The 19,685-nt window shown below is 43.4% G+C and overlaps 1 protein-coding gene across 2 annotated transcripts in view; it reads left to right on the plus strand.

Moving 5' to 3' along the window:
* Positions 1-6,812: 6,812 nt before the first annotated feature.
* Positions 6,813-19,685, plus strand: part of SLC2A9 (solute carrier family 2 member 9) — a 106,616-nt gene continuing 93,743 nt past the window's right edge. Inside the window, exons 1-4 of one of the 2 annotated variants that reach the window (XM_086463701.1) lie at positions 6,813-6,870; positions 8,089-8,108; positions 10,463-10,561; positions 18,067-18,227. In XM_086463701.1, coding sequence (XP_086319827.1) covers positions 6,813-6,870; positions 8,089-8,108; positions 10,463-10,561; positions 18,067-18,227 — 338 coding nt within the window. Of the gene's footprint in view, positions 6,894-8,088; positions 8,109-10,462; positions 10,562-18,066; positions 18,228-19,685 lie in introns of both variants that reach the window. The other variant, XM_086463700.1, reaches the window with a different exon arrangement.

Genomic DNA, 19,685 nt, shown 5'->3' on the forward strand with positions numbered 1-19,685 from the left:
AGCAAAGTCAGCACTGCTACACCCTTGTCCTGACCCATGTTTTGTTTAGCATTTAAACTAACACTGATATGGAGTTCCTGTCTATGGCACAAAGCCAGAAGAACAGATCATGTAAATCTTTTGATGAACTACTGTGGGTTTTATTACTGTACAGTATGTCTTGTCCCAGCCTTTCAAAATCATGCAGAGGGGTGAATCCTGACAAGTTCCGCACACTGTCTCACATGCATTAGTAGTGGCCCAACACATCACTGCTAAAAGCCATTTACAGCACATGGAATGCTGTGGGTGTTCATCCACCTGGTCCCTTGTAATGGGGTAAGAATATATGAATGCAAGTCCTAGCCTTAGGCACTTGCATTTCAAATGTCCATTCATTCGAATATGGGAAGCAAAGTTTTTTCACATCATGTGGCAACTGAAACAAAAACCTCTTGTATGGTATTGCAGTCACACAAGGCAGTTTGTTCTCCATTGGGTAGCAAAGATTTATTGCATGAATTCCCGCTGAAGCGTCATACTATTCTTTGTTTTCACTGTTAATTATTTATTTCTTCTGAAAAGGTATAAAAGAGTTAAAGCTGGCATTGAATTTAATTCAATGATTTAACTGTCCCTATTTCAGAGAAGGCTGCTGTAGCAATCCTGAAGAGGGCTGCTTCTGAACTGCACTGAACTTGAATCACTGGAAGTGAAGAATACTTTGGATAAGGGGTGAGTAGAGCCTAGAAGTTGGACTTGATACTTCGGAGCAACTTCTCAAATTTGGCAGTGTTCTCAGTGGTTTTACTAGGGGAGGGAGGAACAGATTTATCTTGGTATAAATCAATTTTGTGAAATTTGTAAACAAATAATTCCCTGTGCTAGTCAAGTACTCAGTTTCTCTATAAGCAGTTGTTAACTCTGAAACCTCTGTCTTCCTCTCCTGGTTAACACATTTCTACGGAAAATAGCTTGAATTTTTCCCCAAACTTATATTATATCCCCCAACAACACACTTCATTTTGAAGTAGTAATTCAATCTTTCCCTTCTCAGTATAAGAGATCAGATTTTGAATTGTACTGAAAATACTGAAATCCAGATACAATAATTCATCATCTTGTAAAGACACTTTAAGACCGATACTAAGGATATAGGAAAAAAGAGACATACACAGTTTTTTAACACTATGGCAACTGATTACTTAAGAAAACAGGTATTTCTGGAAGCTGGGATGTTTACAGTATTTGAGATTAAGTCTTGCTAAATAGTTCGGTACCACAGGAATTCTCTGTGCTAAATTAAAGTCATGCTACACCTGACTTCAGCAAAGGCATTTTAATATTGGGACTTTTTCATATTTTCTATAGACAGTATAAGAAGCATTGACTTGTACAGTCTCACTTGCACCACAATAGGCCTAGTTTAACAAAACTACTTGAGAAGAAAATAATCTTTTCAGTTCTCAATGGAGTTCCAGAACCCCCGTTTTAACCAGAGAGTTACGTCACTTATCACAGAGACCTGAAATATGTTCTTCATATTGGATGCTCTAATTAATCAATCTTTTCATTAATCAGTGGTGGATTTCTTTTGTGTGAGCGTGTATGTGTGATTTACAGCATCAGGAAGAGGAGCACATTCATTGAAGTACATGCCATAGACTAGAGACAGAAGCATCTAGCTTGAAGCACAGGCAAGTCCCCAGCTTAAGTCTGTTACATTGCAAGGACAGCTCCTTTTCTGAAAGGCACAAGTGCTCAGCCACAGAGAATTTTGGTTGTAGTTGAGTGGAGAAAAGGTAGCAGCACACAAGCTACAGGATAGGAGCAAGATTCAAAACTTTTCTCCTCTTTTACTAGAGTTTTACTGTTCAATCAAAAAAAAAAAAAAAAGTTCTGAAGCACCTACCTATTTCCAGTACAATGCATAGCGAACCAAAGTACTCAAGTTGGACAATTTTGCCTTCTCAGAGGCAGAAATTATTAGATGTCAGTCTACCACGGCCCAATAGGACTTACTAAGTCTGTTTTGGTTATTTTTACACCAGTGTGCTTTCCAAAGCCTTGCAATCCACACCCTACTGCACTGTTGTCTCTCTTAGTGCTTCTTTTTCCCATTTTAAAAAGAAACTAAACTATTCTGTGCTACACCTGAAAGAGGTTTACTCTGAGGAGTGCAAAGCAGTCCCTTTGTATCCCCAAGAGGCTGAGCTGATATATAATTACAAGTAAATTTTGGCAGCTGGAGGCTGCTCTTCTGATTTCCGCATTTCCCGTGCCCATAGTAGTACAATGTTGACACAGACATAAACTTTCTATGGAGGCAATATATTTTGCACTTGGGAGACAGACATGGAAGCTGTGTATGCCCATCATGAGGAATTTGTGTCAGCAGAACCTTTTATATCGCCAATAAACTGCCTGAAGCTTGCCTTTGCTGTGCCTTGGGTGGAGTGACCAGTGGCTCAGTCTAAGTCCAGGCCCCTCTGAACAAGATGGCAAATGGGCCCTGACTGGCTACTGCCTCAAAGAGTGCTTTACTCTCAGACTGGACCACAACAATAATTGATCTATTCCAGGTCTTATACTCTTCTTAGGTTGTTTTTGCTTTGTTTTGTTTTGTTCTTTTCTTAGTAACTGTGTCTTACAACTCAGCTTTTCTGAGGTGGCAACTCCTTGGTGATTTTGTCATCTAACATAACAAATATGGCTATTTAAAATCTGAGTTCATCTGAAACTGCTCCCTTTACATATTTGCTTTCTGTGAACATGACAGCTTTCCAATAGCTTTTGTTTTTCCTGACCTGCAGTCAGTTAATGAATGCTGAAGGTTCAATAGAAGTTCGGAACCAAACCTAGACTACAGCAGGTTTATTCATACCTCTCTCAAGTCTATTTGCTGTGCCAGTCCATAACACTCCTGGCTCTGTGAACTGCTGAGCCATCCTTGCCAAGGCTAACAATTTGTAGGAGTCAGTTAGACTGCATGTCCTACTAACAAACTCAACCCATACATTGCTAAAAAACTGCTGGATAAGTAGGTAAGCAAACTGTAGCTCTGACAGCAATGTTGAAACGGAAGGTACTCCCTAGCCTGACGTAATTGAGCCTTTCCTGATTTGCGGGTCACCTCCTGACAAAGTGTACAAGCTAGGGAGCAGTCAGATCTAGTCTTCCATGATAAAGAATGAATAATGAATATTTATACATCCATAACTTAAGCAACTTATCTGGTACTAGCACTATGAACTTCAGGGGGAAGGAGTACACCTTTCCACTCTATCTGTTAAAACTTTTCAGTGAAAGGCCACCAGCAGCACCAGTGTAAATCTCAGACTTTCATTCCCCTAAGTGGAACGTCACTTCTTTAGATTTTGTCAAACACTGCAACCTGAAGATCACGTTTCTGCTGCAACCACGCCTCTCTTCCTTGCACACAACTCAGTAAAACTGCAAAAGTAACACTCACAAATCCATGCAGGATTTCAGTGATTTCTACTCCTTTCCCAGTCCAAATTTCTTACTTTTTCCATCACACTGGATGTCTGTCCTGAATAGGGTAACATTCTTTTTTCTACAGTCAAGTAGATATGTTCTAAAAGTTTTGAAATAAGGGTTACCCAAAATATAGGAAGAACAGTTCAGTCTGAACACTTCTGCAGATGGTGCACTGCTGGCAATCAAACTTACCAGACACAACAGACATATCTTAAAAGTGTTTTAAAGATTGCTCAAAGAACAAGAGGAAGATTCAGCCATGTAAAAAAAATGCAGTGAGGGAAGGCAGACAAAAGTTATCCTTGATAGTGTCTCAGCTGTGAGGTTATGTGTCTTTAGGTGCTTAGCAGACTTTCTGACGGAACCCATACTGTTTCTGTTTCAGTGCTATGCCCCATACACTCTTTGTCTGGTAAGCTCTTAAATTCCAGTTCGATGATGCTTTGTTTGTGTTCTGGCAGAACCTTCATTAATCCAATTATCTACATTATCTATATATGAAATACTGTACAGCATGTGGGTGCTGCAGTGAGTAAGTCCAACATTATTTTTGATACGCTTGTTAAATGTGGCGTGGGACAGGTGAACTGTTTGATGACGAGAGCAAGCATGTCTCCTATAAAGTGAAATGTATTTGCCTTGAAAGCTCTTTTTGAAGAGTAATTTAGCAGGAATTGACTAAGGCCCTTTGCAGCAGAGGGAAAGTAGTTTGTCTGCAGGTTTTTAGCATTGACTGCACTGGGAGGTAGAGAGGGAAGAAGATACTTTTTCTGGCTTTAGCGCTTATAGGATGCTGTCACATCTCCAGCTTCTCTTACTTAAAAGCTCAGCCTCGTTTCTTGGAACCACACGATATAATGGCCCCAGTACTGCCAATGCCAGTACTCCTATCAGACAGGATTTCTTCTCAGAAAGCCTCTTGTTTGTGTGATGGCCTCAACACAGTTTCCATTCCAATGTGCTGTTTCACTAAATTGACTGTTAACTCCCCATGTATCATTGCTCACTATCTTGTAGACTCTCGTCTAGTATGTCTGCTCCAAAGAGCGTGCTGCCCTCTGAGTAGACTACTTAAACACGGTTTGCAGGTACGTTTTGGTTGCTTTCAACTGCATTCAGTTTGGTCCTGCTACAGCTTCCTGAACAAGGATCTGATTTTTGAAAGAAGCAGACAGACTGCTTACTGGCTTTTTCAGGTCCTTCCTGGGTCAGATTTATGATTTTATTAAAAAAAAATCCTGCCTCAGCTGAACAGTACCCCAACTTTCCCTCTTTTCTTCCTCAGCTATTACCTAACGAGGTAACAGAATGGAGAACAAACAGCAAAGCAATGGTGAGATGAAAGAAAATAAGGCGGTGAAGAAAAAAGTGGTGAGTGAATTCCCCAAATCTTCTGTCAACACATTTGTTTGCTCTTTGGTGACTGGAGGCAGAAAATAACTATTTGGAACTTGTATGAATACTTGCAGGCACAGGCTCAGTGTCCTAAACAGAGGAACGCTGCTGTTTCCTTTCTGCCTTTGGTACCTGGATTGCTAATGGGCTTACTGCAAGACTGCACCACAGGCCTCTAATTTTTTTCCTGTGTTTGTCTTTATATGTATGTCTGGTTTTGAACCAGCCAAAAAAATAGTTTAGGGAAACCATTCTGGGATTACTTGACTTTAGGATAAGTTAAAGCCTCCCTTTTACGGGAGGGACTCTCATTGAGGACAGTGGTAACATTTTAGAGGAGAGTTTCTGGGACTTCAAAAGGAAATTTTAGAAAGATGTATTCTGTGGAAAAAAGCTTTGATTTTGTCTCTGACACCTTACACAAGAACCCACAAAGCTGTGTATCCTTTCCCTTTTTCCCCTTTCACTCTAACATGTAAGACAAGAGTAAAATGATCCTTCTTTCCATGGGAACACGGAGATTTGAGTAAGGGGAAGCCGCCAGGATCAAAATTTGGGGGGCACAGAGGGCAGCATGTGTTTAGGTTTTGTAACTTACGATGATTGTAAAAGGTCACAAAATGTGTGTTAATGAGAGAAATTATGTAGGTATTAATCACATGCAGGCATATTATTTGTATCTGACTACGAACTGAACTACTTGCATTATACTATTCAAAATGAAATGAAATAAAACACAGGTGTCTGATTCACCTCAAATACACTCTGTATTTTAGAGACTCAGTTCTCCTAACTTGACTCTCTTACTGCTTACGACCATTCAAAGAGATTGTACATGATGTCCAGGTCATCTACCTATGCTGACATTTCTCGAGATGCAGGATAACTTTACATATTACCAAGTAGCATCTGGCTTTTCTGTTCAAACACTGCTCAGCTTGATCTGAGCCAACAACACTTCAAAGTCACTGCATCATAAACTGCTTCCAAACCTGCAGTGCTTTATGGCATTACTTAGAGTGTCTTTGAGAGCTCTGAGCTAGCTGTGAGGTACACAGCATGTTAGAGGTGGAAACAGCACAGATCTACACCAATATCACCTGCAGTCAGCTGGGAATAGTTCCTAGATGCACTTAGTACTCATCCATTGCCAACTAGAAGGTGTAATTTAACTCTCAGCGGTTCGAAATCCCCGTTTGCAAATAGGTACTTTCAAAAACAACAGCTGAAAGCTGTCATCTTCCCCAGGCAGCGCGTCTAATCACCATCCGTTACGCAGCAGCAGCGTGGCGTGTCTGATCTAAACCTCCCCGGGCTGTGGGAACATCCACACGCCGTGCGGTTAACATCTTAATTGCCCACACGTCTTGCGGTATCCTCACTTCCCAACCTCGGCCGCACGGGAAAGCCCTTCTCCTCCTTACCCTGGCGTCGTGCTTACACCGAGGCAGCCCGGGTTTCCAGAGGGGAGCCGCGGCACCGCCTCCCCCTCCGCCAGCCGCGGGCCCCCGGCCCCTGGGCCACCCGGCGGGGGTCCGTGGCGAACGCCCACCCGTGACACCTCCCTGCTGGGCAAAGCCCTGCGGAGGGACGAGGCCCGCCGGGAAACCACCCGCGTTTCGCTCAAGCTGCCTACTGGCGCGCAGACAAATGAGCTCCTCGGGCTCTTCCACGCTCGGAGCCCTGCCTGCCGCCCCGGGCGGCGTGCGCCGGCCGCCGGCTCCCTCCCTCCCGGCAGCCATGGCCTCCCGTGGCCGCCGCTGCGACACCGGGCCAGCGCCGCCGGCACCGCCGCCGCCCGCGCGGGCACCCCCCGCCCGCCAGGCGCGGCCCCCCGCCCCCCCCCTCCCGCCGCCGCCTCCCGCGGCCGCGCCCCCGCTGCGCCCCGCGCGCTGCCCGGCGGAGATGCGCGGCCGCTGCGCACGTGCGGCAGCGGCATGGACCGTGCGGCGGGGCCCGAGGCGGCCACGCTGGTGGAGCGGGGAGAGGGGCGAGGCCGCCGCCGCGCAGGCGGGAGCGTAAGTAGCGCGGGGCAGCGCGGCGCCTCCCCGAGGGCGGTTTGGGCTGGAAACGCCCGCCGCTGTGGAAGCGGTGGGACACCGGCGGGGCGGGGAGCCCGGCCTGCGCTGCCCGCGCCTCGGGGACGGTTAACCGGAGAGGGGGTTGATTTCAGTCCTTCCCCCGCGCGGTGGGGAGCGAGCGAAAACGAGGGCGGTGGGCGGCGGCCGGGGGAGCCGGAGTGACTCCCCGCTGCTCCCCGCGGAGCGGGGCAGGCTCAGGTTGCGCGGCGGCGGCGCCGAGCCTTTCCCCGCTCGGAAAGTTGTTGGTGCCGGTGCAGGAGAGGCCGGCGGCGGGCAGGCGCGGGGGCAGAGCTAAAAATACCGCGGCCGCCGAGCCGGGACCCAGAGGACGGCCGGAGGGCAGCGCCGGGAGCCGGCGTGCGGCCGCACGGGAAGGGCAGCCCCGCCGCCGCTTCGCCGCCTCTTCCCGAGCCCACCCGTACCGGCAGGTCCTCGGGGCGAGGGCGATCCCGGGGAGAGAGGGCAGGAGGTTTGCCTTCGCCCCAAGGGCCGCCGTGGCAGCGGGAGCACCTGCCGGGAGCGCCCGGCTGGCGGCGGTGCTGAACGGGCACGGCCGCTCCCGGAGCTCGGGGTGCCCGGCGCTTCCTAGAGCTGGATCCCCTTGAGGGTGTCGGGCAAGGTGCCCCGAAATCCAGCTTCCCAATAGCAATAGAAAGCCTTAACAAGAGCCGGTTAAGAATATTAAAACTTACTTATGCACATGTGCACTGTTTACCACTTACAGTTGTGTTTACTTTTCAGCCGAGAGGGGGTTTATAGCTAACTAACCAAAGTACAATATTCTAAACCACCTTTTGAAAACAGAAGTGCAAACTGTCATGCATTCAAAGAAAAAGGCAATTTAAGAGTCATAGTAGCCGACACAGATGTTATGGCGCATACTGAACAAGGACTGGAGTCAGGAAAAGCATCTCCAAGCACAGTGCGCTGCGGCCCGTCACAAGGCCAAAAATGAGGACTTTCACAAGTAAGCAGTTCTCGGGTATCGTGAGGTCCTTCCTGTGAACTGCCATGCAACTTTCCTGAGCGAACACTTAACTGCTGTGGTGACGGTCACACCTACCTGCCCTTGTGCTGACGGCAGCGACGCATGAGCACACGGATGGCGCTGAAGTCAAGGAACACCTATGAGGGGGGCGTGGTCGCCGCCTTGTTTCCCAGTCACTGCAAAACATATTGGTTTGGTTTTGTTTCCTTTCCTTTTGTTAACGTTGCAGCAGGGTTAATATTTTTCTGAGCAACAGTTTGACTTTTTTTTTTTTTTTTTTTTTGCGTGCGTTCTTGCTTCATTGCGCTTTCCTCTTTCATCTGGCGTTGCTGAAGCCTGAGCAAATATTTAAAATGGTGTATGAAGAGGCAGATGATGGAGAAGTTGAAATTCATGTTCCAAGAAATGTAAAACTCTGAATCAATTAAGTCTGAGGTTTTCTGCCACAGGCTGTATACTTTAAAAATTCTTGGTATTGAAGTAGGCTCTGAAGCCAGCTATTTCCAATACTTGCAAATAAAGTGGATGTGGGGTTTTCTAATTTGGCAGCACTTCTGTGATTTGTCCTGCATTATCTTCCATTTAGCCTTGTGCATGTGATTTGCCTGTGAAGAAAGGTTTAAGCATTTGCTGGAGTTTTCAATAAACACTAGGCTATATGATCCAAATAATTTTGTTTGCAGGATTTTTATGGTGAGTCTAGTATCATTGGACTAGAGCCCTTTACCAGTATTGCATCAAGATTGCTGCATGGCTCTTGTGAACTCTCGCTTATCATCTGTGAACCCTTTAGGAGCAGGCTGGTAGACCTCCGGGAATATTCTCCTCAGTGCCATTAGTTCAGAGTGCAAAGCTGTGTGTCTGTGTCTGTGTGTGAGGTTCATTTTATGAAGCTGGCTAATAATAAGAAATTGTGTTTGGCTTAGGTAATGAACTCAATGGGATGTGTTTCTTACAGGAGGCTTTTTTCCCCTTGTATGCTTTCTCCTGACCTGACCGAAAACAGGCTGCTTAATGAACTGTGTAATCTCTGAAAAAATTCCCACATCATGTGGAAGATGTTAAAAACACTCAGCTGTCCCACAGGGTGCATTTTGAGCCCTCAGGAGTGGCAGCTACGGAGCATGGCAGACCCCACGTGTGCTGGGTTGTACGCTGTGATCCCTGTCATGGTGCCTGAGTATCTCATCCCTTCTTCATGGATCATAGGGAGTCTATGATGACAGTGTAGAATGTGAGCTCTGGCACATGTGAACCACCACGGTGTGCTCTCTTGCCCTGCTGTGCCTGTGAGGCTGGTGGAGCTCGTTCCAGTCCATCATCACTGTTGCTATGCTGTGTGCTAGCTACACAAACCTAGTTCACGCTCCAGATCTTCATTTTCCGAAGCGAACATACAGCTCTGTACAGTTGGCAGAATGTATTGACTCGATAACCTGTTGTGTCTGCTGTGGTATAACTGAAGCTGAGTTTATTAGGCCTGCGTAAGCAGGTCTTTCTCCTTTTGAAAGGATTGAGGCTTCAGGGAGTGATGAGGCTGGGCATAAAATGAACAGTAGCTGTGCCTGAAATTCTAGATTCTTAGCAGCATTTTCTTCTTTTTTTTTTTTTTTTTTAAAAAAAAATTCAAAACGCATTAAAAATGTCCACTTTAACATATTCAGAAGTCAAGGAAGGGGGCTTGCCTTGGGAATGGCAATGGTCACTTCTGCCACTGTCTGTAACCCAGCAGGAGAACTGAGTGGCAGAAAGTAATACTGGGGAGGGTGGAAAGGACCCTGAAATGCAGAATCTTTCAAATGAAAGCAGTCCTACCTCTTATTCAGCAGCTGATGTGGAAGTAGTAATTGTGAGCAGAGGTGGGCTAAGGACAGCATGAGGGGGGTGGAGGGAGGAGACCTGAGAAGGAAGAAGTACAGGTGTATGGCAAATGGCATCTCCATCAGAGAGCGTGTGTGTGTGTGTGTGTGTGTGTGTGTCAGCAAATTTCTGTTGGAGACTTGCATTTGGGTTACAAGACCTGCTTTGTAGTCATTGTTTTAATTTTTTTCGTCACGATTTCATTAATCCTTATACTCGTGGGAGTGGGGGCCGCACCATCTCACAGGTTTTCATCTCAAGTCAGGTCTGCCCACAGACCTGTCACATCAAATGTGCTGCTACTTCTTGTTCTGTTGTATTAGTGGTATGTCACCAATGGTTTCCTTTGCTAAGAATATGCTTCTCCAGCATTTTACTTTTTGGTGTGGGGGCTGTTGGGATCCTTACTGCAAAAATCTGTGAGGTTGAAAGAAATTCAAATGTTCAGTTATGCCCCAGTAAATGTTGTCTGAGATGTTGTCACTTCAAATTTGCTGTTCCTCAGATTGCAGCAAGGGGAAATGTTTCAGACCATTATTCTGCAGCAAGGACATCTGCCTGCAGGAGCTATGCAAGATCACGTAAGGAGTGTTTAAAACCTGAGGTACATCAATTTAAAGTGTACTAACAATGGCTGCATCTTTTCTTTGTTTTTCAGAATTGGTCTGGGAGTCTTATTGTAGCCTCTTTAACTGGTGCTTTTGGGTCGTCTTTTCTTTACGGTTACAATCTCTCCGTGGTGAATGCTCCTGCAGTGGTAAGTGACTGACAAAACTGGAATTTAATATCAGCAGAGGGCAGCCTTGTCCAGCTATTGTGCACTTCTCAACATCCTGCTTTTATAATCCTCCTGAGGTAGTAGAATTGGTTAAATCTCATATAGGAACTTCCGTTTGCCTGCAAGCTGCTTTCTGCTGTCTATGAGGTTTTCATATACATTCAGTAGCTGTCAGGAAACTAAACGCTGTTGTTGAGTTGAGTGGGTGCACGTGGTTTGCTTCTCGTTCTCCCTAAGCCGAGATTAATACTAAATCTTCTTGCACACTTTTGCATGATAAGGTATTCTTAATAGTTTGTCTTTCTGACTAGGGACTATTTGGCAGCTCTGTGCACATATTCGGCAGCTTCTGTTCACATCGTTCAGTTCTGGAGGGTTGCGCAACTTTTCATTCCCACAGTACTGATATAAATAATGCCTCTGGCTTCCTCTTAAATAATGGGCCTCCTCTTCTGCATTTTGTGGTGATGCCTTGTTTGGTTCTGAATTCAAAACTGCTGTGTTGACCATCTGTTGGCTGCAACATATGGAATAGATTCAATGAATAGAGCACTGTGAAATCAGTGTACAATATTTGGAGCAGTTTCATTAAAATATCAGTTATCACAAATGGAAATCTGAACATTTTGTTTTTACACTGACTGTCTAGAGATCCTCTTAATTCAGTGAAGCACAGCAATTCAGTGGAGCTGCAAGCAACCCTATTTTGAATAAGTAGCTAGTAAATTTTGGGAACTAGCTGTGGAAATGCAATTTCAAAATAGTTCCTTTCCAAAGCTAAGCTCCTTCTTTTATGGAATCTCTTACTAAAATGCGTAGCTAGGTTTCCACCTAAACAGATTGGTCACATTAAGGATGGATACAATATTTATGCAAATAATGAAAAAAGGAATTTTTTTTGTATATTTCATATGTGTATTTTGTTTGGTAAACTGACAATCCAGAGGACTAGGAAGAGATTCACCCTATAGGAAGTTTTAATTGCCCACTCCCTTCATAATTTCCAGGAATTTTCTTTAAGTTCTTGGTACTTTTTGTACCAGGAACTCAGGGTTGGACAAATTGGATGTTTATTCTAACGTGATGTGTCCAGGCATCACTCCACCTTGCAGTCATCAGAAGATAAACATGGCTTAGAAGAAATCAGCAGGAAGCTGAAATTCTGTGAGCAAAAGTATTGATTGTCCTGATGGTAGATGTCCTTCCTGCACTGCCTCAGTACTGTCAACAGAGCAGTGAGAATGATCCAATTTCTAAAATTTTAAGCACCGTTTAAAAAATGGGCTGTCCTGGCAATCAAAGCTCTCCTGTCACTTTCTGCAGGAGTGAAGGAGAGCAAGGATAATAGGACGTACTCTTTGACAACACTCAGAGGGCTAGGTTTGAACCATGGAATAGATTATAGTGGTGACCAGAGTGCAGGTGGGGAGGTTGAAGGTGCAACCATACCGTGACAAATGCTAACTTCCAGGTGCTGTGGTTAGTGACGCTTCCAGGATTGTCTATTTTTGCTTTACTGTTGCTTTTGGACTGACACTGGGCACCATGCTGATGGCTTTGGTATGCATGAAGTCTCCCTTTTTGCAGCGCGGTGTTTCAGTGATAGAGAATTCCGTGTCTTTCTTTCTCATGTTAAGCCATACATTAGCTAGGGCTAAGGAATAGTCCTACTGAAAAGGAATACATAGCTGTGTAGTTCAAGAATAAAATACCAATGTGGCCTGTGGTCCTCTCTCTAGCCCCAGGATTAATCTGTCATCCGTTTGCCTAAGACAGGTTGCCTTCCTGTCCCTGTTCCTGGAGCTGCAGTGACCAGGTTGAAGGGAAGAGTCTGGGCTCTGCTCATAGCCGGGGGAAGGAAGCAAGCCGTACCAAAGCTGTGCTTCTTGCAGCACAGGAAAAGGCACCTTTGCCCCATCTGTTTTCCCTGTGTCACCAAATCAGTCTGCTGCAAGGTGACCCTTTGGGAATGTTGATGTGAGGTGACTGAGGAAAACCAAAGGGGAGCAGCTGTAGATAACCTTGTAAGAGTTTATATTGGAAGTGCAGTCATTCCTAAAAGTTGTAAGCTGAATTTCATTTATAAACTTGGTAGAACAAATAACGTTCTGGTGACATGCAGCTTACAGCCTGCATTGTATGAGCATCTCTCCGTAGGCTGTTGGGTATCTTCTGCCCCTGTTGACTTTAGTACAATTCCTTTTGATGTCTAAAATCCTCCAACCTTAGAGAAGGACTGTACGATGCTTTGAGAGGTGTTGAAAAAAAATTACTGTTGACTAGAACATGGGATGTTTCTAAGATCCTGGAACTGAACACATCACGATGACTGAGCTGGGCGGGGGGAAGTTTGTTTAAGACTGAAGCGTTGAAGAACTGTTTGTAAATTCTTGTGTACATTTCCCTTCGGTGCTGCAAGCTGTGCCAGCTCATCAAACCCTAGGGGAATACCCCTGCAGCTCTCACTGGTGAACTTTACTGCAAGTCACCTCATAAGGTAGAGTCAGTCCAACTTCATTTTTTTTGCAAGAGGGGCATAAACTGCCCCATGTGTGCTCAGAGCAGAGATCACTTCCTACTCAGTCCCCTACCTTTCTGTGGGAAAGAACAGTGGCCCATCCCAGGTGTGCTTTCTCCCTGCACACAACACTTGACCACATGAGAAACCCAGAATTAGAAGTTTCCATGGGCTTGTTGAAAGAGTTACCAGAATTTATTAAAAACATGTGGGAGCATTTGGCAGTACGAAGACAAATGCTTTAATTGAATACAAGTTGAAGCTGTCTTTTTCTGACCTGAGTTCTACAATTTATTTTGTGGACCGATTCTGGGCCAGGTCTGCAGAACAATGATGTGCTTTGTCGGCGAGCAAAGTCTCTGCTACTTAGTGGGGGGCAGCACTTGCCCCCTCCCTGCGGGCAGTTGCAGCTCTGCATTCCTTTTAGAGCTGATTCCGGGAAAGTGAGACTATTGCAAAAATGTATAGCCTGCTGTGTCAGCCGGTTCAATAGTTGTCACTGTGTGTAAGTGGCCTTTGTAACTATGGGTAAGTTCATTTTTCTTCTCTAAAGACCAGCTCATCTCTTCCCTTGATGTAAGTTGTTTACAGTTAAAGAGACAAGGAAAATATTTCCCTTACTTTTAAAAATCCGTTGTATTTCCCATCCCATATATATATATAAAATTATATATATATATATCCCTTATATTTCCCACCCTATCACTACTGCCTTAATGAACTGAGGCAGCAGAATATGAGTTACTGATATCAGTCAGCAACCATTTCATATAGGCTTTAGTTAGGGCTGAAGTTTTTCTGTGCAGGTTTATGCCATTACCGTTGTTCAGACAGCTGATTAAAATCCCAAAGGAACCTTTCTACAGAATTCAGTGGATTTAAATCCAGTGGATTTGTTGGATCAGATTTGTTTTGTTTCATGTGTAACTCCTCAAAACCTGTATGTGTTTATTAGCTCCCCGTTTATCAGCAACGGGAATCCAGACACAGGTAACGTACATGGCAGCACATTTATCTGTTACTGTTGAGTGATGTAGTTAGTACTTTCTTTTCTTGAATATTTGTCGTTATTTGATATCTCCTGGTAAATAACAAAGCTGTGCTGAGAAAATTAGTCATAACACAAGGGGAGAAATGGCATACTATTTTTAGCCATTATCATTAGCAAGAAATGCTGATAGTGTTCTAAAAATGTTTTTTCTTAGTATTGATTACTATCAGAAATGCACTTCAAATAAACAAGAACATAACTAATCTAAATATAATCTGAGTATTGATGTTAAAGAGATAAGGTGTATTACTTGATTTAATGGCAAATTCACTTGAAGGTTTACTGTGAGATTCTTCTAAATGGACCAAACACCAAATTGACTTTTTTTTTCTTTTTTATGGTGGGTTTTTTTCTGTCTATATAGAAACATGTAAGATAGGATGAGAAAAGTATTCATTCAGGGCACTAGAAACTTGATAGAAGGAAGACAGTAAGTGGTACATTCTACCTCCACTTTTCTTAGGTAATTTGCAGGTGGAGAGGTGGTGTTTCAAACTAAATAAAGTCCTCAGATAAAGTAGTCCACGTGTCCAAGGCTGGAATACCTCAAGTCTGAAATTCCTAGTACGAACAGGGAAAATGTGGTGTTATACTTATGCTGCTGAGTCCAGTCCAAGGATAATTTAGTACCTATGACATGCTGGAGGAAGTCTGAGAATAAACAGGGGAAAAGTGCGAAGATTGAAGTTTGTGATACTGTAGAGCTTGTCGGGGAGCGGTGACACGGAATGGGTGAGAGCGTCCTGTGCCCTTCTGCAGTAGTGACCGCCTGGTACTGTATCTTCACCAGAGCATCAGACACCACAGGGGAATTGGAGCTTTGCTTGGCTTCGAAATGGGAACAGCATAAAAATGAGGAAGCTTGACTAAAAAGAGAGTAAATAGATGATATCTCTGCAGGTGATACAGAGACTATGTAAAAATATCATACTGGAGCTATGACATCTTTATCTTTTAGAAAGATAAAGAAACTTCAGTGTGATTAAACATCAAGGAAGGGAAGTTGTTAGAATGCGTCCTTCAAAAATCTGCAGTTGTGCTCATATGAGGAAAGCAGAAAAATAACATAAACTGGCACAATGAAGGCTAAAAAAGGGAGCTGGTCCTGGAGCTTGGGTGCTTTCAGCAGGCACAAAAGATGTCCAGGCAGAGGGCTTGGGGATAAGGCTGATAGATGAAGGTGGAAAAGGGTGTTCAGAAATGACAGAACAGAACAAGAAACCTGAATTAATGTTTTGAATTGGAAAAGTCTGGGAGGTCCCACACTGGAACCTTCTTTATAGGAGTTGTAATAGAGAAGCTGAAATGTTAGTAGACGTATGGAATAAAATTAGTGATAATTTTGTGTCACGTTGCCAAATTAACATTTGTTCAAGACTGAAAAAATAACTCAAAATACAGGCTTCGTATCACAATTCAGCTTCTTTTTAAATAGCCTCAGTAACAGAGAGACTGAGAGGGTTAATGTGAAAAAAGTGGGGTTTAGGGACAAAACTTGGAACATACATGCTAAGAATTAGTTATTTGTACCTCACAGACTAGCAGAAACTGTAGTAGAAAAGTGAGAATTTGGGGAAGAGCTGGCATTTTTTTTGCAAAGCAGAACCATGACTCAGGCATCTGTCAGAGTTCTCCAGAGATTCAAGAGGTGCTTGGACTTTCAAAAGATACCCTGGAAAGGCCGTTATGGGAGGCTTTTAAGAAAATTAAGCTGTCATGGGAGAAAAGTGTAGGTCTCGGGATAGCTGAAGAGTTAGAAGATAGGTCTCAGATTTTAATTTCTTAAGAGAACCAGTTTGTCTGGCAGATAGATTCGTATCAGGATCATAGGGGTCTGATTTCATGGTTGATACATCTTTCATTACTGAAAAGAAATTACCTTGTTTAGCAACCTGAAGTTCATTCAAAAAGCAGCTTATGTAAATTTGAAGGGGAGAACATACTTATAAAAGTGATTTGAGATTCTTAATTTTAACAATGTCAGACAACTAGCTCTTTTTAACTGATAATGTGGGCTTTTTTTCTCCCCGTTAGTATCAAACCAACATCTGTCAACTCTTGCCTTCCTCCTCTAACAGTTATTTGTCTTGGCTGTAAATTCTTTGGGAGAAAAATGTTATCTTCATTGCTTGGCTTAGTTGGTCCTTGATTTTGTATGGCTGCCAGATGTGGCAGTGTCATAAATACAATGCAAAAGTGGACACAGCCTCCCTTCTTCCATTAGTCCATGAATGCTAATTGTTTTCAGTTCACTCGTATCTTTTTTTTTTTTCTAGTGTTATGCTAAAGAATTTGTAGAATCACTCACTTTTACAATACTGGCCCTTTGGAAAAAATAGACTACTGAAAGGCTCTTAATTTTGAGCTAACGCGACATCTGCCTTCTGGGACTGAAATACGAAATAGAGATTCTAAATGTTGTTTTGTGGTGAGCACAGTGTGGGTTTTGCCAAAAGGATTCCTACTTCTGTAACTTTTAAAGTATCTTTAAAAATTTTGAAGGGAACTTCCTAAGTCACGTGTGAACCCACCCCCACCCCAAATCTATCAACATACGGCTTTTGGTGCTGTGTCCTGTAAGACCAGCCAAACTCTTCTCTTGATGTCAGTCGTGTTACCGTCTGGCAGGAATTGGTTGCAGCTCCCTTCTTTTCATTACCTTTGCATTTCTGCCAGTTCACCAACTTCTTCCAGACATTTTTGCCTCTACCTGCTATTAGAGCCTCCTTCCCCTTTCCCTTCCCCTTTCCCTTCCCCTTTCCCTTCCCCTTTCCCTTCCCCTTTCCCTTCCCCTTTCCCTTCCCCTTTCCCTTCCCCTTTCCCTTCCCCTTTCCCTTCCCCTTTCCCTTCCCCTTTCCCTTCCCCTTTCCCTTCCCCTTTCCCTTCCCCTTTCCCTTCCCCTTTCCCTTCCCCTTTCCCTTCCCCTTTCCCTTCCCCTTTCTCCCTTTCTCCCTTTCCCCCTTTCCCCCTTTCCCCCTTTCCCATTCCTTTTCCCTTTTCCTCTTTCCCTTTTCTTCTTTCGCTTTTCCCCTTTCCCTTTTCCTCTTTCCCTCTTTCCCTTTCCCTCTCTTTCCCCCAGTTATTGACGCTATAGATCCATGAAAAAGCAGCAAAACTATTCGCTCTTAACGTAAGACTGATTAATGATCATTGACTAACGGTAGTTGGCATTTAAGAATTTGTGCATGTTCTTTCTTTAAAAGTCATGGCAAATGCTAGACAGTGCAGTTTTCTTTGGCTTGTCCAAAAAACTGTTACGCTAGGATGTGATATGTCACCTGCCTGAGGTTAAGAGTATGTAGGTGAGCAGTGAGCGGAGCTCAGCTGATGTGCAGTACCTTGTCAAGTGCTGGTGGTGTGATTTTGTGGAGCCTCCCTCCTTGGAGATAGTAAAAAACCTCCAGGCGTCGTCCTGGGCAAATGGCTCTAGGTGGCCCTGCTTGAGCAGGGGGGTGGACAAGATGGCCTCCAGAGGCCCTTCCAGCTGCAACCATGCTGTGATTCTGTGTCTGAGTGAGCCCTTCGCCCCAGGTCAGGCTGAAATGTCTATATATGTGCACTCAGTAAGGCTACAAACTGTTGTTAATGCTGTACCAACAACCTAAATGGTAGCATCCTTGCTTTGTAGGAGTTTCTCTTTTATAAGCCTCTTCTACATTCATGTCTACCTGTGGGTTTTTTCCCCACCTTGTTTATGACCAGCATGCAGTTAAACATAGGTATGCTTTGACTGGTTCTGTTAGTCTGTATTGCAATTGCATCTATAAGTGAGGCCCCATTTTTTGGATGAGGGAGATAGAAGAGCAAGGGTGATACCTGCGAGTAAGCTATGGGTGTTTTTTATTCTGTTTCTCTTGGCTGTGTTCTTAAAGTGTGATTTTTTACATGTATTGTTATTATTATGTTTTCTTTCAGTATATCAAGAAGTTTTACAATGAAACTTGGGAAAGAAGATATGGCTTCTCAGTGGATGAAGGCACACTGACTCTCCTCTGGTCCATAACTGTTTCTATTTTTGCCATTGGTGGCCTTGTGGGTGCCATTATTGTTACCCCAATTGTGAAGTTCTTCGGACGGTAAGTGTAGTGGAAAACTTGTATTTTCTAAAGTAGTTTCTCACTTAGTCTCTCTAGAAGGCTTTACTTGTGGTTTTTTTTAAACCCCTCGTCCCCAGAATGCAAACTCAAATATCTTACAAAAGCTCATTCCTAAGATTTCTGAATTTCCAAGAGTAAAATTAGTACCTTTTTCTCTGGCCTTACTGTGCATCATTTGAGTCACAGAAGCCATTTGCTCTGAAAGGACAGTAAGTTGAGATGTTAAGGAGGCTGAATTGTTAAGAATGCAAAAAGAAAATACCGTAAAATAAGAAAGATTTCACAAAGGGTTGTCAGATTAGTGTTTTCACAAGTCTGCTGAGTATCTTACTGTACACAAATAAAGCTATCGACACATCTCCTTTGCTTCTCAACAAAATTTGTTGTCATGTGGTAATAAAAATTTACTCTGTGTTTTTTTTTCTTTCTTGTGTTGACTTAAAATACAGTTTGAAGAACTAAACTAGGATGAAGTTCGTGTTTGGTCTTCCTCAAGCTTGGGGAACACCTTCCCTGTTCTATACGATGCTGTATTTGATCAATTCTTGACCATAAGGGAATATGAATATTTTAGGAATGTTTGTGCTGCTGTGTGTTTGCATTTTTGCTGCAGGTACTAACTAGATAGTTCTGTCAAATTTTTGTTTCATACAGTCTTCCAAAGAGAATTTTAAAAGTAATTTGTAATTCACTTATATTTAGAAGGGTGTGCAAAAAAAAGGCATTATAGCATTCATCTTAACTGCTTACTTAGCTTTTCCTTAATTGTAAATTCTATATAATTTGATAATTTTTGGCTTGTTAAATCACTGGAGAAGGTCATTATGGAGGCTTAAATATAAGTATCCACCTCCACTATTCTTACTTTTCTGTTCTACATTTTGGCTATTTCCATCACTTTAGATTGTACTCTCATAGACTTGTTTGTCATTCCCCCAACTCTTCTACATCCCATTTCTCACCTCAAAGAGTACATTTTCAGGTTCTTCCATTTCATGCTTAGAGCAAGTCAGTATTCTCTGCTCTGTAAATCTGTTATTCATTCTTCCTTAATGTATTCTGTCCCTTCACATCACTGTTTGATTTTCAATTCTTAAATATTTTTCATAGTCACATTGGTTTTTTTAGGTTTGCAATTTCTTCTGCCAAATCATCAATTTGGCTTTACACCCTTCTTAAATATATGAAACTGTGCCTGACTCACACTGCATAGTTCCCAGAATTGTGACTGAGTCTTCTTTATTTTATTAAGAAACGAAGTAAAGAATGGGTTCATAGAAGGCCTGAATTTTTGGTAAAGAGTAGAACAGCTTTGTGTGCAGGTTTGTTAAAGTGATGGCTGATCTCAGTCATGTATATACCACTTTGATAGGAGCAGATCATCTTTTCATGGCAGAGCTTTAAATCTTGCAGACTATGCCCCTGGTTATTATGTTT

The sequence above is a fragment of the Leptosomus discolor genome, chromosome 4, assembly GCF_034619465.1.
Source record: "Leptosomus discolor isolate bLepDis1 chromosome 4, bLepDis1.hap2, whole genome shotgun sequence".
Classification (NCBI taxonomy): domain Eukaryota; kingdom Metazoa; phylum Chordata; class Aves; order Leptosomiformes; family Leptosomidae; genus Leptosomus; species Leptosomus discolor.